The sequence below is a fragment of the Meriones unguiculatus genome, chromosome 7, assembly GCF_030254825.1.
Source record: "Meriones unguiculatus strain TT.TT164.6M chromosome 7, Bangor_MerUng_6.1, whole genome shotgun sequence".
In the NCBI taxonomy this organism is placed as follows: Eukaryota; Metazoa; Chordata; class Mammalia; order Rodentia; family Muridae; genus Meriones; species Meriones unguiculatus.
Window position 1 is genome coordinate 42654992 of NC_083355.1, and position 14694 is coordinate 42669685.

Here is a 14694-nt window from a genome sequence, read left to right on the forward strand (position 1 = left end):
CTGAGACTTCAGGTGTAGATACCCACACCTGACTTTTGTGTCTTATTGTTTGCTTGAAATTTTACTTTCAAACTTTTAACTTCAAGGTACTTGTGCATGGAATATAATTATGGCTGTATTTAAAAAACATTATCACTGGGCATGGTGTCAATCTTGCATTTGGCTGGTGAAAGCATGAGAATCAGAAGTTCAAAGTTACCCTTTGTCGTATAGTGAGCTTAAGGACAGCTTGGGCTTTAGAAGATCCTCCATCCATCCATCCATCTATCCATCCATCACATTTCTATTAAAATATTTGTTACTCTCAACTCTATGTTCTGTATCAGATCAGATCTGTGATCTGAATGAACCACAAACCTCCAAAACAACCACTTCCTTCAATTCACAAACTAAGGGGCCAGGTGTGGTGGCACATGCCTGCAATCCCAGAATGTGGGGAAGTGAAAACTGGATGATCAGTTCAAGGCAATCGTTTGCTAATTAGGAAGTTTCAGGCTAGCCTGGGTTACATGAAACTTTGTCTCAAAAAACATGTGCATACATGTTCATATGTGTTAGTGTGCGCATGTGTCTGTTCATGCCTGTACGGATGGGTATAGGTGTCTGTGAGTATATGTGTATTTTCATGAACCTGTGCTTATGTGTGTTTGTGAGCGTGCATGTACACATGTGTGCAGGCTTGTGTGTGCATGAATGTGTTCATTTGTGTACACATATATAGGTGTGTATTTCTATATGTGTGTGTACACGTTGCTGGTGTACATGAAGCCAATGGTCAATGTCGGGTGTCTTCCTCTATTTTCTCCATTTTATTTTATTTTTATTATTATTAATATTTGTTTTGTTTTTTTGAGACAGGGTTTCTCTGTGCAGCCCTGGCTGTCCTGGCCTCATTCTGTAGACCAGGCTGGCCTCAGACATCTGCCTGCCTCTGCCTCCCGAGTACTGGGACTACAGACATGTGCCATCATGCCCTGCTTTCGTTTTATTTTTTTAATTTATTTTAATTTTGTGAGCCCTGATTGGTGTACCTGCATGTATGAGAGGTGTTCAGATCCCCTGGAACTAGATTTATAGTTGTGAGCTGTCCTGTAGGTGCTGGGAACTGAACCCTGGTCCTCTGGGAGAACAGTCAAAGCTTTTAACTGCCGACCCATCTCTCCAGCCCTCTGTTCATCTTATTGACCTAGGGTCTCTCACTGAACTTGGTGTTGCTGATTGGCTAGACCAGCGGGCTGTTAAGCCCTAGGAATCTGCCTCCCATAGCCAACCCTCAGGATCTGAGATTACTGATAGATGACATTTTCTGTGCCCTTATTTTTACCTGGGTGCCAGGAATTCATGTCCCCGTCTCCACTGAGCCATCTTCAAGCCTCTTAGCAGAGCTCAGAGAAGGCTTCCAGAGGCAACTATCTGCTTCCTTTACACTGATTCCCAGGTCGACACAAAGCACTCCATTTCTTTCTCATATTATTTATTTTTTGGTTTTTGAAACAAGCTGTCTGATAGCCCTGGCTTGTTATATGGCTGAGGCTGACCTTGAACTTCTGATCTACCTGTTTCTAATTCCCAAGTGCTGGGATTATAGGCAAAAGCTACGGCTCAGTATCTATTCCTGAGATAATGACTGCTGAAGTCATTGGTTCCCCACACCCATCTTCTTTTACCCTTAGAAGGTGCTTGTGAATAATGAAGAGACCAAAACAGGGGGTCCATGAGGGTCAGGACGGGGACCCACATGGACACTCACTGCTATTTCTTGGGGGTTGTCGTTGCATCCTCAAACTCTGAGCTTGTTTTTGGTGGTGGTTGGTTGGTTTTTGTTGTTAAAGAGCCACGATTTCTCATGGTAGCGTGCCTGGGTCTCTTCTGGCTGTTTCGTAAGATTAGCTGTTTACCCAGAGTAAATCTGGACAAAGGGCAGGGTCCTTAGAACCTTCCTGCTCCAACACAAACCACACTTTCTGGCAAAGATGATCCTTTGCCCTAGTTTCTTTGTGTATGTGTTGTTTGCTTGTTTGTTTTGTTGTTTTGAGGCAGGGTCTCAGGTAGCCCATGCTGACCTCAAGCTCATTATGTAGCCAAGGACGACCCTGAACTTCTGAAACTCCACCTCTGGGATTACAAATGTACCATCACAGCAGTTCATGCAATGCTGAGGACTGAGGCCAGGGCCTGTGAATGTTGGGCAAGCACTCTACCAACTGAGCTACATTTCCAGCCTTCAGCCCTACTGTCTGAGCAGTAATGGACAGAGTTTTCTTTTTGTAAATCTCTTAGGTGGGATATGGTGGCGCACACCTTTAATCCCAGTATTCAGAAGGCAGAAGCAGGTGGATCTCTGTGAGTCTGATGTCAGCCTTGTCTATGTCGTGAGTGGCAGGCCAGCCAATGCTACATTGTGAGATGGTGCCATAAAAAAAAAAAAAAAAGGCGCTCCCTGAGAGCCTCTGCATGAGGAGCATGAAGGGAAATGTTTTAGGGTTAAATCATCAGTTCTTTCAGCATGGGACCCAAAGAACCTGAACAAGGCTCTGAGGGCTCCAAGACCTATGTCAGGGTGGACGGTGGAGCTCTGGAGCTCTGTGGTAATGTGCTGCCTGGTGTGTGCAAGGCTTGGCTCTGGGTTTAACCACCAGCTCTACAAAAAAAGAAGAAAAAGTTACTGCAGTCTCTACCTTTCCCTCCCTAGCAAGCTTGCTTTTCTAAAAAACCAAACCAAACGAAAACAAAACACACACACAAACAAAACAACAACAACCAAAAATAACCCCCCCAAACCACCAGCTATTCCTTACAAGTGTTCTCTGGAAAAATGGTGTCCATTAGTAACTGGTCTAGAAAAATTGCCCAGATTTTTGCCATTAGGGACACTTTAAGCCTTAGGGTAGAACTCCCACCAGGCTATTTCCCATCTTACCATTATTTCTGAGTGATCCAATGGTATATGGGCCAGCAGGACCCTAATTAACTGAAATCCTTTCTGTCCCAGACGTGGGGGGAGGGGTGACCATATGCCAGTAGTCCTCCCCAAGCAAGCCTTCCACCATGGCTGTGGTTCACCAGCGACAGAAGAACTTCCTCTTTAGAGTTCAGTTCCTTTTCATTTCTCTTGCTTGCTCAGAAATGATGAAAGAATGCCACAGAAAGGATGTGAGGGAGGGGCCAGAGTGGAGAAGAGGGAAAAAACTTCTTTCACAATAGGATATGTGCCTTAGATAATTGAATGCTGTCTGTATTGTATCTTGGAGTTAGTTCAGAGTTTCTTAATCTCCAAGAACAAGACTAGAAGGCTGGGTGGGGCAGTGCATGCCTTTTGTTCCAGCACTCTAGTGTATCTCTGAAGCTGAGACCAGGCAGAAAACAACAAAAACAAAACCAACCAACCAAACAAACAAACGATTATCCAAACACAGCCCCTGGGCACTTTGTGTACCATCTTGGAATGTGGCCTTTGGCTGTAAAATAATTTTCTTAGAAATTGCTTAGCTGTTTTAAGTCTGAAATTAGTGCCTCCTTTTCCACTGATAAACTGAAAAATAACTTCTGGGCTGTATGTGCAGCTCAGTGGTAGAGTGTTTGCTTTCAAGTGAGGCCCAAGCACCACAAATAAAATTCCAGGGCAAATTTTGAATCTTCACAGCACATGGGTCCAGAAGTCCGGCTCTAACAACCCAGGGTTAGCTCGCCAACCTGTGCACTCTGCGTTAGTTCACTCTGGTCTTCAGCACTGTTGCTCCTCAAACCAAGTGCCCACTTAGTGGCTGAGGGAAGGGGTTCAGAAGGCAGCTTTTCTGCCCTTTGAATAATTGAACAGGCAAAGCTGGTAACGTGAGACATGCATAAATAGTTGGATCACATTCACCAAGTTCTTGAGGGTTTGTCTCCTTTGATCCCAGATCTCTTGCCTGGCTCTGGAAAGGGAGAAGCCAGTACCAATATAGAAAGGAAACTGCTCAGAGCTCCTGTTATAAGGGTTATTCCAGCTCTGAGAAAGCACACAGCTCAGGAGGAGCACATCTGCGTCTGAACTGAAGGTCTGTATGCATCTGGCCTAACCTGGCTGCCCTCAGGCCCAGGACAACACTTCGTATTCCTAAAATACTCTTTGGAGATGGCTCCGGCCAGTCCTGCAGCTCCCAGCCATCATGAGAGGCAGGGACAGACACTCACATTCTACCCTCAGCAGCTCTTTCCACGCTGGCCCAGTTCAGCATCTCCTGCCTCCGCTGCCTTCTGGGAGCTAAGCAGAGCATCTGTGGCAGCCTGCATCCCCAGCTGCAGCTGTGCAAGTTAGAGCATAACCACGACCACAGAGCACATGAGGGAAGTGGGACTTAGACACAAACATCCTGTCCTTTCTGTACCAAGTGGCTCCGGCTCGAGACACAGAGTCACCAAGCTGATTATTTATGTGGGACAGAACCACCCATCGACTCTCATAAGGTCATCTCTGGAGTCACAGCTAAGAGAGCTAGCTAGCATTTTCTCTCCAGCCCATCGACTCAGCCACCGGGCTGTTACTTGACTGTGACTGACACCAGGAGACACTGACCCGGGGCTGAGCAGGACGAACAAGAATGTGTTTCTCAGAGCCAGGGAATTTCTTCTCAAGGTAGTGCGCTCAGGATGAAAATTTGCTTCCTCCAGTTTAAGAGCCGTGGTTGGAGTCTTTCCCACAGGTCCCAGGGCTTTCCCAGAGGCAAGCCTCACCTGGTGTAAGACCGCTTCCAGCTGAAGATCTCCTCCAGACTGGAAGAGGGGGAGGCCTCTCGCTTCTGCAGGCCTCCCCAGCGCCGCCGGCCCCCTAAAAATGAAGTCCTGCGCCTGCTCAGCCCTTTCATCCTCTCTTCAATTCGGAAGAATTCAGTCAGGGCCCTGAAGGACTCCAGGATGACCTCGTGGCTCCAGGCCGGCAAGGGCTCAGGGCGCAGGAAGCCGCAGTGGCCCCCGTGACTACTGAGCAGCAGGAAGAAGTAGGGGTTGCTGTGGAAAAGCTCGGCGGGCAGGGTGCGGTCTGGGGGCCCGCACAGCGGGTCGTCGGCGCTGTAGATGCACAGCACCGGCACGGCGGCCTCGTCCACATCCCGCAGTGGGTCGTTGGCGTCCCAGTACGCGTCCCAGCCGATGGGACAACTCTTGGTGTGGCAGAACAGGGTCTCCTCAAACTCCCGCAGGGAGCTGCTCCTGAAGAGCTTGCCGGTGTCCACGGTGTCCTCCAGGGCCGAGGCGTACCTGACCGCAGAGGAGTGGGAGAGCGGGAGAGCAAAGGTCAACATAAGATGACAGGCAGAGTTACTGCTGAGGCGACTCCCAGCCCAGAGTCTGGCCACACACGCTCTGGGCTTTTGAACTAAGGAAGAGAGCAGGGCTGGTAGTGCTGCTCTTTAATCCCATTTCTCAGGGGGCAGTGGCCCTGGGGATCTCCCTGGGGAGTTCCAGGCAATGAGTTTCTCTCCCTCTCTCCTTCCCTCTGTCCCTCCCTTTCCCTTCCTCCCCTCCCCCCATCTCTCACACACAAGCAAACAACACAACCCCTTTTAAAGATGTATTTATTTTATGTGTATGAATGCTTTGCCTGCGTGTGTGTGTGTGTGTGTGTGTGTGTGTGCCCATGCAAATCAGAAGCTCCGGTTGTGAGCCACCATGTGGGCACTGAACCAGGGGCCTCTGCAAGAGCCATCTTTCTGGTCCCCCAAGCACCTTTCATATTGTGGCCATCACTTGAAATCAGATTTCTAATAAAGCGTGTGTGTCTGGCTTCTCCATTGGAGTGGTCAATCCTGTCATACTTGCTACCAGCCTTGTCATTTGTTCCCAGGATAACATTTGACTTCACAGCTGGTGACTATAGGGGCAGCTCTCTCTGTAACCGCAGCTTTTGACTCTTTCCAAGGAACCCAGGACCTATCTTCTCTGAGGCACATCCTGAGAGAACCTCTCCCACAATTAATCTCTGTTTTTTGTTTGTTTGTTGTTTTCCGAGACGGGGTGTAGCATGGCTGTTCTGGAACTCTGTAGACCAGGCCGTCCTCGAGCTAATTGCTGTTTTATCCCACTCCTTGCCTTTGTGTTTTACCCCGTGTGCCTGTACAGCAGCGTGACCTTGGTCAGGTGCGCGTGGGGCACATGCTCCTTGCAAGTACTTGGTGACAGATAAAACTGGGGCCTGCAAACCGCCTCATCTCCAAGAGGGGCTGTGCTGTGCCAGCTCCCTGGAGGGGGCCTGGAAGGGCACCAGGAGGCCAGGGTGGGCAGCTCCACCCTTCAGGCGGATTAAGCTAGCCTCAGCCAGTTGAATTTAGATCTGTGCCTGAGTTTCCAAACCCAGACTTCCATGGGAAGAGTGGTTTCTCAAGGCACCGGTTTCCTCTCCATTTCCCTTACCCAACTTCTGGATTGTGCCCATGGTAAGCACTGATGGTGGTCATTTTGGAGTGGAAACTATGGCAATTAAGTTAGATGAGAGCACCCTGTCCCTGTACTAAACCTCTGAGTTGCCATGGCAGCACCTTTCCCTTGTTCATTCGGCCGCAGGGTTTGACCTTTTCAAAATAAGAGGTAAAATGGCAAAAAAAAAAAAAGAAAAAGCCACCGCTGCAGGGCCCAGGCTCTTGTGTGTCATTTAATGACCACACTCACACGCAGAGGTGTTATCACTAACTCCACTCCGCTGAAGGAGGAGTGGGTCCTACAGGCGCGAGGACCTGAAGGTACATTTCCTGTGCGTTCAGGACTGGACTGGGCCAGGCCTGACACCGCAGCCTGGGCTTTCCTGTTTGTTGCCAGAATGCCTCTGACCTCATTCTGCCGTCTCTTAGGAAGGTCTATGGAACAGTCTTGCCTGGTGTTAAAATCGTTCTCCTTTTGGAGATTTAAGAGTTTGGTGCTTTTTCAGTAGCTGTGTGCAGGGCCTGTCACCTCTGCACTTAGGGGGCGGAGGCCTGGGGTCAGGTGGGGTTCAGCAGCAGCCTCAGCTGTCCAGCCCGAGTTACGAGTTACGTGAGACCTCGTCTCAGAAAGAACAAACAAACGACTAAGTGTTGCGTACTCACCTAGAAATATGCAAAACACCTGTCAGTTTAAAGAATTTTTAATAAATCAAATGCTGCCACATTGCTCATTCCTGCTGCCTCCTGGCTCAGAGGCTGAAAGCAAACAATCTGGGCAGATAATCGGCTGCAATTGCTTCCAGAGCTCTGTTTGCTGACCTATCTGGCTATGGACTAAGTGGTAAACGTCAGGCGCAGGCCTCTGCTGACCACCGGTTGCTAGGACACCTGAGAGGAGATGAACTAACTGATGGGCCCTGGCAGAATACTGACTCAGGCCATGAGGCTCTCTCTGGCTTTGAAATCCACTTTCCTAGTTCTATCTCGATTATAGGGTTTGTACAGCTTTGGAAACCGTATAAGTTTGCCCCAGCAGACCCACAACGGTCCGTTTCCACTCCACGCAGAGCTGTAGACTCCCGTTACCCACCTGCTGAGAGCGATTTTCTGGTGTAGCAAGAACCCACGCTCATACGGCCAAGGCAAGCCAGCCTCGAACCACTCGCGACAGCGTAGCACGGGCGAGATGCAGGCGGCACCGGTCACATAGCTGGAGGAGCCGCACTCCCCTAAGTAGGACAGGAGCAGCGCGGACCCCGAGCCCTCGCTCACCGCGAACAGGGAGGCTGCTGGGTGTCGGAAGCGAATGTAAGTCACGGCCTCCTTGAGGTCGGTTGGGTCCCCAAAAGACTGGAGTCGGGGATTGACCAGCGGGCAGCCGTGGTGGCCGCGGCGATGGAATATGACCGGGTAGTAGCCCCGCTCCAGGGCGAGCAGGCACAGCCCCAGCACGTTGCGCGTGAGGCGTCCCCACGCGTTGGGGATGACCAGCAGCACGGGCGGAAGGCTCCCCGTGCCGGTGACCCGGCGGCCCCTGGCACAGGGTCCTACGACCCAGTCCAGGGCCACCAGCCCGTCGTCCGCCAGCTGCAGGTACTCACGGGCTAGCTCGGGCCCGGGCCCGACGGGCAGGAGGAAGTGGCGGAAGGTCTGCAGGTGGGGCCCCGACAGCCAGGAGCGCGGGCCGGGTTCGAGCGCCGCCGAGCGCCGCAGGACGCGCAGCAGGCACTGGGCCAGCGCCGACGGCTTGCAGATGAGGCTGCAGCCGCCGGGGAGCGGTTCGCGCCGGTCGCTGAACCGGTCCGCGGGGCCTCGGCTCCCCGCCTCCTGCTCCCCGTGCTCCCCACCCGGGGCTCGCGCCCCGACGGCGCGCTTCCAGGGGCGCAGCAGGAGCAGGCCGAGCGCCGCCAGCAGCAGCGCGAGGGCGGCCGCCCACGGAGGCATGGCCCGGCCGGACGGTCCCAGGCGGGCGGCCGGGGCTGCGGGGAGCGGAGCCGTCTCCGGGCCGGGCTCCCCGCTCTGCGCGCGGCTCCGCCCGGCCGCCCGCCGCTGCCCGCAGTCCTCCCGAGCGGGAGGGCGCGCGCGTTCCGGATTGGTCGCGGCCGGGCGGAGACAGCCAGTTCGGGGCGAGCTCCCCTCGCCCGCCCCGCACTCCCGCCCCCCAGCCCTTTGTACAGCGATTGCGACAACAGGAGCAGAGGGTGAAAGAGATCCGGGCCACGAAGGGGAGCGGGGACGCGGGAGCGAACGGAGAGAGGGGGCTGGGGAGGAGGGGCTGGGGGCCCTGAGGCTGGGAGGCCTGGTGAGCACGAGGCGCCTGCTCCTACCCCCCGTGATGTCTGGCCGCCAGCGGAGACTCTCGCTCGCTGCGCCCTCAGGATCCGCTATTGATAACAACAACAACAACAACAGCTGGGAGGGAGTAACGCGCTGGTGGATCCCTCGCCGGCTTCACTCGGCCCACTCGCGGCTCGTCTCTTGCTTTCCCTCACCTGGCTCTGCGGCCCAGCCAGACCCACCAGCGGAGCGAGAACGCGGAACTGTGGGGGTGGGTGTCTGCCCCTGGCCAGAGGCTGACCGCAGTCTGACGCTGAGCACGGGTTCGAGGGTGGCGGCTGTCGCTTCTCTGGGGGGCATCTGGGAGCTGGACCACCCCAAGAGCCTGTTCACCAGGAAGGGTTGCAGAAGAGCGAGCCTCAAATTTGACGGAATAAGTTATGGGGGAGGGTTAAGGGATGCTTAGCCTCCCCCCTCCCCGTGGGGCTATGGCAGAGGCTTCTCCTCCTTGTGTAGCCCTGGCTGTCCTGGACTCGCTTTGTAGCCCAGGCTGGCCTCGAACTCACAGCGATCCGCCTGCTCTGCCTCCCTGAGTGCTGGGATTAAAGGTGCGCCACCACGCCTGGCTGTGTAAGTCAGGGCAGATGCCTGAAATAACGATTTTTGCTGTGTTTCGAACTTTAAAAAACTGTATCGCGCGCGCGCGCGTGTGTGTGTGTGTGTGTAGGCAAGAGGACGGCCTGTGAGCGTGTCTGTGTGTGTGTGTGTGTGTGCGTGTGTGTGTGTGTGTAGGCAAGAGGACGGCCTGTGGGGTCAGGTCTGCCCCTTGACCGCGCAGGTTGTCGGCTGGCGGCCAGCGCCGTCGCCCACTGAGCCAGCTCGCAGGCCTGCGCACACTGGGCGTCAGTCCCCGCGCGGTTCCCGTTTCCACTGCGGCGCTCGGCTGCAGGGTGGCCCAGCTGCGCTCTGCGCGCCTCGGGCCGTGTCTCAGGTCGCCCACGGGCGAAGGACGAGAGCGGGACGGGAGAAGCAGCCTCCAGGAGAGCTCCGGCCCGAGACTCCCCGAGACGGCTCGGGGCTCGGCGAGGGCGAAGCTCCAGAGCCGGGACCCTCTCTCCGGTACAGCTGCGAGTGGCCTTCAGGTCACAGCGAATGTTTAGCCCGAAGAGCACAAGGGTCCGCCTGGAGCACCCTTCCCGCCCTTTGCCGGGTTCCCAGATTCCACCCAGGCGACGCAGCTGCGCCCTGCTGCTGGCGCAAACGCGCGGGGACGCTCGTGGCGGGAGGGAGACGGTCCCGTCGGCTTGGACACTGGGAGACCCGCCGGGCGCACAACTTTTCCGGCTGGGGCTCAGAACGCTTGCGCGGGCGGGCCTGACGGGGCGTGGCTTGCCGGTGGGCGTGGCGCGGCGGGGGCGGGCCTGGCGGTAGCGGGGCGGAGCACGCGGCGGGGCGAGGAGGGAGAGGGAGTGTGCGCGAGCCGGGGTCTACGTGGGCGCGCGAGCGGCGCGGGGCCGCGGGGGCGCGCGGGCGGCCCTGCTGCTGGTTGGCGGGACTGGCGGCCCGGCCGAAATGGTTCCTCCTCTTCCCCCTCCGCGCCGGTTGCTCCTGGTAGCCCTGGTGGGGCTCCTGAGTGTTTGCGAGGTAAGGCGCCCGGCTCCGGGTAAGGCTTTGGCCGGGGAGCTCCAGGCGCTCGGCTACAACTTTGTCCCGGGAGGAGAGGCGCGCGCGCGGGCATTCCGGGGCCCCTCCTTTCGGCAGCGACCCTACGCCTGGAACCGAAAGGGCGGGGCCCTCGCCGAGGCCAGCGCTCAGCTCCTCGCTTGGACCCCACAGGTGGTGGCTGAGCCGGCGGAGGAGGCAGGAACCCGTTGTCGCGAAGGCCTGTGGCCTCTGCCTCCACAGGTAGGAACCGCGGAGGGCCGCGGACCGGAGGGGTGCGCACAGCCTCTGCACCGTCGGTGGTCGCCCTGTTGGGACATCTGTTGGTTCCTCCTGCCCTCAGTCTCCGGCGTCTCCATCTCAGCCCAGGGCGTGGGGCTGGTTGTCCCCTCCACACCCAGCACGAAGTCTCCAGCTGCTTTCTTCTTTCCCCATGTGTAGGTGTTACCAAGAGTGACTTTCACACAGGTGAGACAAGGACAGGTAAGGATGTTGGTATTCGTCCCCGGAGGGGCTCCTCGCAGGTTACTTCTCCCTCTTGGCTCTCAGCTCCATTCTTTACGACTTTGTCCAGAGAGAGGTAAGGCTTCCAGTTGCCCGTCCCAGGGGACGGGGGCGAGCCGCTCCCGGCGCTGCAGGGTCGCGGTGCTGATGAGCAGCTACCCGTGCGGCGAGTAACTCCAGGTGGACCTCTGACGGCAGCAGGCAGCAAAGCCGACCCACATCCCCGTGCAGGTGCAGCTTGGAGGTCTCTTGTTTTCCTAGGTTCTGATTTTCTACAAGAGATGGTGTTCTGTCCCTTCAGCTTTGACAAGCGGATGACTAGTGTCTGCGTCACAAAATCCCTGTATCAAGTTAGGAGTGTGTGCTTTACTATGTTGTAAACTGACTTCAACTTTCATGACTGCTCTCTTTAAAAAAAAAAAAAAAAAATTTAGGTTTCTTTTATGGGTATGAATTTTGCCTGTGTTTTTTTGTTTTTGTTTTTTCGAGACAGCATTTCTCTGTGTAGCCGTTGGCTGTCTTGGAACTCACTCTTTAGACAAGGCAACAGAGGTCCACCTGTGTCTGGGTTTCATACAGCCCAGGCTGACCTCAGACTTGCTCTGTAGCCAAGGATGATTTGTACTCCTCATCCTTCTGCCTCCACCATCTGACTACAGCGCACCTGCCATGGCTGAATTCTCCTGTCTGACTTGTCAGGACTTAAATTATCTTCATCTGATTTTTTTTTTTAAGATTTATTTATTATTTCTACAACATTCTGCCTGCACACCAGATCTTACTATAGATGGTTATGAACCACCATGTGTTTGCCGGGAACTGAACTCAGGACCTTTGGAAGAACAGCGAGTTGTTCTTAACCTCTGAGCCAACTCTCCAGCCCATCTCTCCAGCCCTTGTCTGATTTCTTAATTAGTGTGTCTCATCATAATGGGTCCTCACCACACACGTGAATTCAGGCTCATTTCTGCGGAGATACCTACTTTCTTTTCTCTGGTTTGTTTTCTCAACCTGGCCTGTCAGGACCGAAACACGCTGCAGCTATCACCGAACATTTTCAAAGCTCCCGCCCCCTGTCCCCTAGCCTTGTCTGCTTTATCCCACGCTCTTTTAGTTAATTAAGCTAGCTGGACCTGGTGGCACAGGCCTTTATAATCCCAGCTGCTTGGGAGGCTGAGGCAGGAGGATTAAAGGTGAACTCAAGGCCAGCCTGGACAACTTTGTATGACTGTTTTAAAATTGAAGGGGGAAAAAAAGTGAAAAGACAGTCAAGGATATTGCTTGCTGGTAGAGCATTTTGTGTGGGTTCAAATCCCTAGAGCCTACAACAGCCCAACCCAACCCGCACACAGACACAGACACACACAAGTTTGCGTTGTATCAGTTTTTTCACTTCCCTGAATTTCTCTCCCTCTACTCCCTGGTCAAGTCTCCTGGCCTAAGGCGGCCCGGAATTCACTGAGTCCCGGGCTAGCCTTAAACTTGTCATCTTCTTACATTATGCTCCAATAATGTAAGAATGGCTGGGATTACAGGTATGCACCGTCACACCCAGCCTTCCCCAAGTTTCTCATACATTCCTCAAGGTGCAGGAATTCTCCTGGTCTTCATCTGAGGGACAGATTCTAGATGTGGGACTTGTAGAGCCATTGTTGCACTTTCAGCGAAATAGAGCTGCAGACTGTTCAGGGCCAGGGATGTAGATCAGGGGTGAAAAAAGACCCTGGTATTGATCTCCAGCGCCACGAGTGAGGCCAGGAGCTGTTCCGCGTCTAACGGGGTTACTTAGCCATGCTGGCACGTGGAGAAGAGAGGTGAACTAGAAAGTGGATGCAAGTACACAAGGCCCTTTGCCCTTCCTGGAAGTGGAAGGGTGCTTCATGATGACCCCTTTATCTTGGAGCCAAGGATGGGAGACATTGTGATTCTCTGTGAGGGAGCTGGGCCTGGCTTGAGATCTCTGCTTTTCCTCCAGGTTGAGGGCATCGCCTTCTTCTACCACCCCTGTGCCCACCCCTGGCTGAAGCTCCAGCTTGCTCTCTTGGCCCGTGTGTGTGTGGCTAAACCCACACTCATTCCTGACTCCAATCTCACTTGGGACCGGGTAAGTTGTCAGGGAAAAGTGTAAAAAAAGTAAAATGTAAAAAAAAAAAAAAAAAAAAAGCCAGGTAAAGTGGCCAACATCTTTAATCTTGCACTTGCACTTTGGAAGCAGAGGCAGGCAGATCTGAGTTTGTGGCCAGCATGGTCTACAGAGTGAGTTCCAGAAGAGCCAGGGCTACGTAGTGAAACCCTGTCTTACAGGCCACCCCTACCCCAAAGGTGTGGTGCTGCAGAAGGCTGCAGCCCCCCGGACAGAGAGAGGAAAACAGAGAGAGGTGACAGAGGGGACTCTGTCACCGCAGCTCTCAATTGCCTTCTTTCATAGCCCTTGGTGCTGGCGGCCTGGGGGACGGCACTGAAGATGTCGTGGATAGAGCCAGCCTGGGTCGCCCACTGGCTGAAGAGGCGGCGTCGGCGGAAGCAGAGGAGGAGTGTGTGGCTTCTCCCTGATACTCTCTCTGGGCCCGCCCCCACGAGGCTAGCCTCCAGCAGAGGGAAGCTGTGTGGGAGACGGTGTGTACAGGTGAGGGTGCTGGGGCCACGCGTGGTGGCAAGAGCACTGGAGCCGGGCAGGCACTGATTCCTCTTCTTCACGCTAGGCCTCGACCCTGGCCTTTGCTCTGCGGAGCTGGAGGCCTCCCGGAGCAGAGGTGACGTCTAAAGGACTCAGGAGGCCCCCTCTCAGTGTTGTCAAGAGAAGAGGGCTCCGGGCTGCCCTTGGTCTCCAATCCACTCCCTCAGGCCTGGGGGTTTCCTTGACCTCACAGAACCTGAAGGCCCAGGAGCCAACTTTGGGAACCTCATCTGTGGCCCCTGTGTCTCTGATGACTGGGGAACCTGGAGGCAGTGGTAGGTCCAGGACAGAAGCTCAGGTGCCCAGTGGGCAAGGCAACCCAGGAGGATGTGCCTGTCCTGGTCAGGCTTCCCCAGCTCCTCGAGCCGTAGTACCTCCCCAGGTGGCCCGAGGGCCTACTCCACGCACTGAAGAGGCCGCTTGGGCTGCCATGGCCCTGACTTTCCTGCTGGTCCTGCTCACCCTGGCCACGCTCTGCACGCGACTGCACCGGAACTTCCGCAGGAGCGAGAGTATCTACTGGGGGCCCACGGCAGACAGCCAGGACACGGTGGCCGGTGAGGAGAACCCCTCGCCCCTGCGGGTGCGCCCAGCCCCTTGAATCCCTTGTCCTTGACCTCTCGCCCTCCCACAGCTGTGCTGAAGCGGAGGCTGCCGCTGCCCTCGCGCCGGCCCAAGCGGTCGCGCAGGCGGCCGCTGCTCCCGCCCACACCGGACAGCGGCCCCGACTCGGAGAGCTCAGACTGAGCGGCCTCGCCCCCTGCCACGTGGACGGCGCACGGGCGCCACCTGGCTGCCGCGGAGAGGCCCCGCAGGCCTCCCTGATGTGAATTCCTGTCTCCAATTAAATTATTTTAGTATAACTGTGTTGGGCAAGTCACACTCCCTCAGGTCACCAGTCCAGAGCTATCTGGATGCCATCAGGCCTATCAGAAACACTTCTAGTTTAGTGGCTTGTGTGTAGCTCCGGCGCTGGCGCTCCTTTTGGCAGTTCTCCCCCGCCTAACGCACACTCTTGTCTTCACCCCCAATCCCTGTAGCCCAGCTTTAAACTTGCTGTCCAGCCTCAGCCTCCTAAGCATTCAGATGGAGGAAGGTGACAGTGTTAAGTGGCCGGGATGACGAGCCAAACTGAACTGCTTGGCTCAGCCCCACCTCCAACCTTAGACATCAGAAGTGGCA

General features: G+C 55.0%; 2 protein-coding genes across 8 annotated transcripts; one reads left to right on the forward strand and one right to left on the reverse strand.

Annotated features, from left to right (window-relative positions):
• Positions 1 to 1457: 1457 nt before the first annotated feature.
• Abhd15 (abhydrolase domain containing 15) lies at positions 1458 to 8434 on the reverse strand. 2 transcript variants are annotated; one of them, XR_002476989.2, is made up of 3 exons: positions 7483 to 8434; positions 2921 to 5235; positions 1458 to 2641 (listed from the first exon to the last, which is right to left on the reverse strand). XR_002476989.2 is itself a non-coding variant. In XM_021652700.2 (2 exons), exons 1-2 carry the CDS (start codon positions 8334 to 8336, stop codon positions 4710 to 4712), a joined length of 1380 nt encoding a protein of 459 aa, XP_021508375.1. In that variant the 5' UTR covers positions 8337 to 8434; the 3' UTR covers positions 1458 to 4709. The 2 variants fall into 2 exon arrangements, 1 of the variants encoding a protein (XP_021508375.1); XM_021652700.2 differs by having other exon boundaries at positions 1458 to 5235.
• A 186-nt stretch (positions 8435 to 8620) lies between these two features.
• Tp53i13 (tumor protein p53 inducible protein 13) lies at positions 8621 to 14375 on the forward strand. 6 transcript variants are annotated; one of them, XM_060387261.1, is made up of 7 exons: positions 8621 to 8940; positions 10506 to 10574; positions 10773 to 10814; positions 12811 to 12939; positions 13264 to 13461; positions 13538 to 13787; positions 13895 to 14063. In XM_060387261.1, the coding sequence occupies exons 1-7, from the start codon at positions 8728 to 8730 to the stop codon at positions 13921 to 13923; spliced, it is 930 nt and encodes a 309-aa protein (XP_060243244.1). In that variant the 5' UTR covers positions 8621 to 8727; the 3' UTR covers positions 13924 to 14063. The 6 variants fall into 6 exon arrangements, with proteins under 6 accessions (XP_060243244.1, XP_021508376.2, XP_021508377.2 ...); XM_021652701.2 differs by adding an exon at positions 14147 to 14375 and having other exon boundaries at positions 8630 to 8940; positions 13538 to 14069; XM_021652702.2 differs by adding an exon at positions 14147 to 14375 and having other exon boundaries at positions 8630 to 8940; positions 10773 to 10799; positions 13538 to 14069.
• Positions 14376 to 14694: the final 319 nt, after the last annotated feature.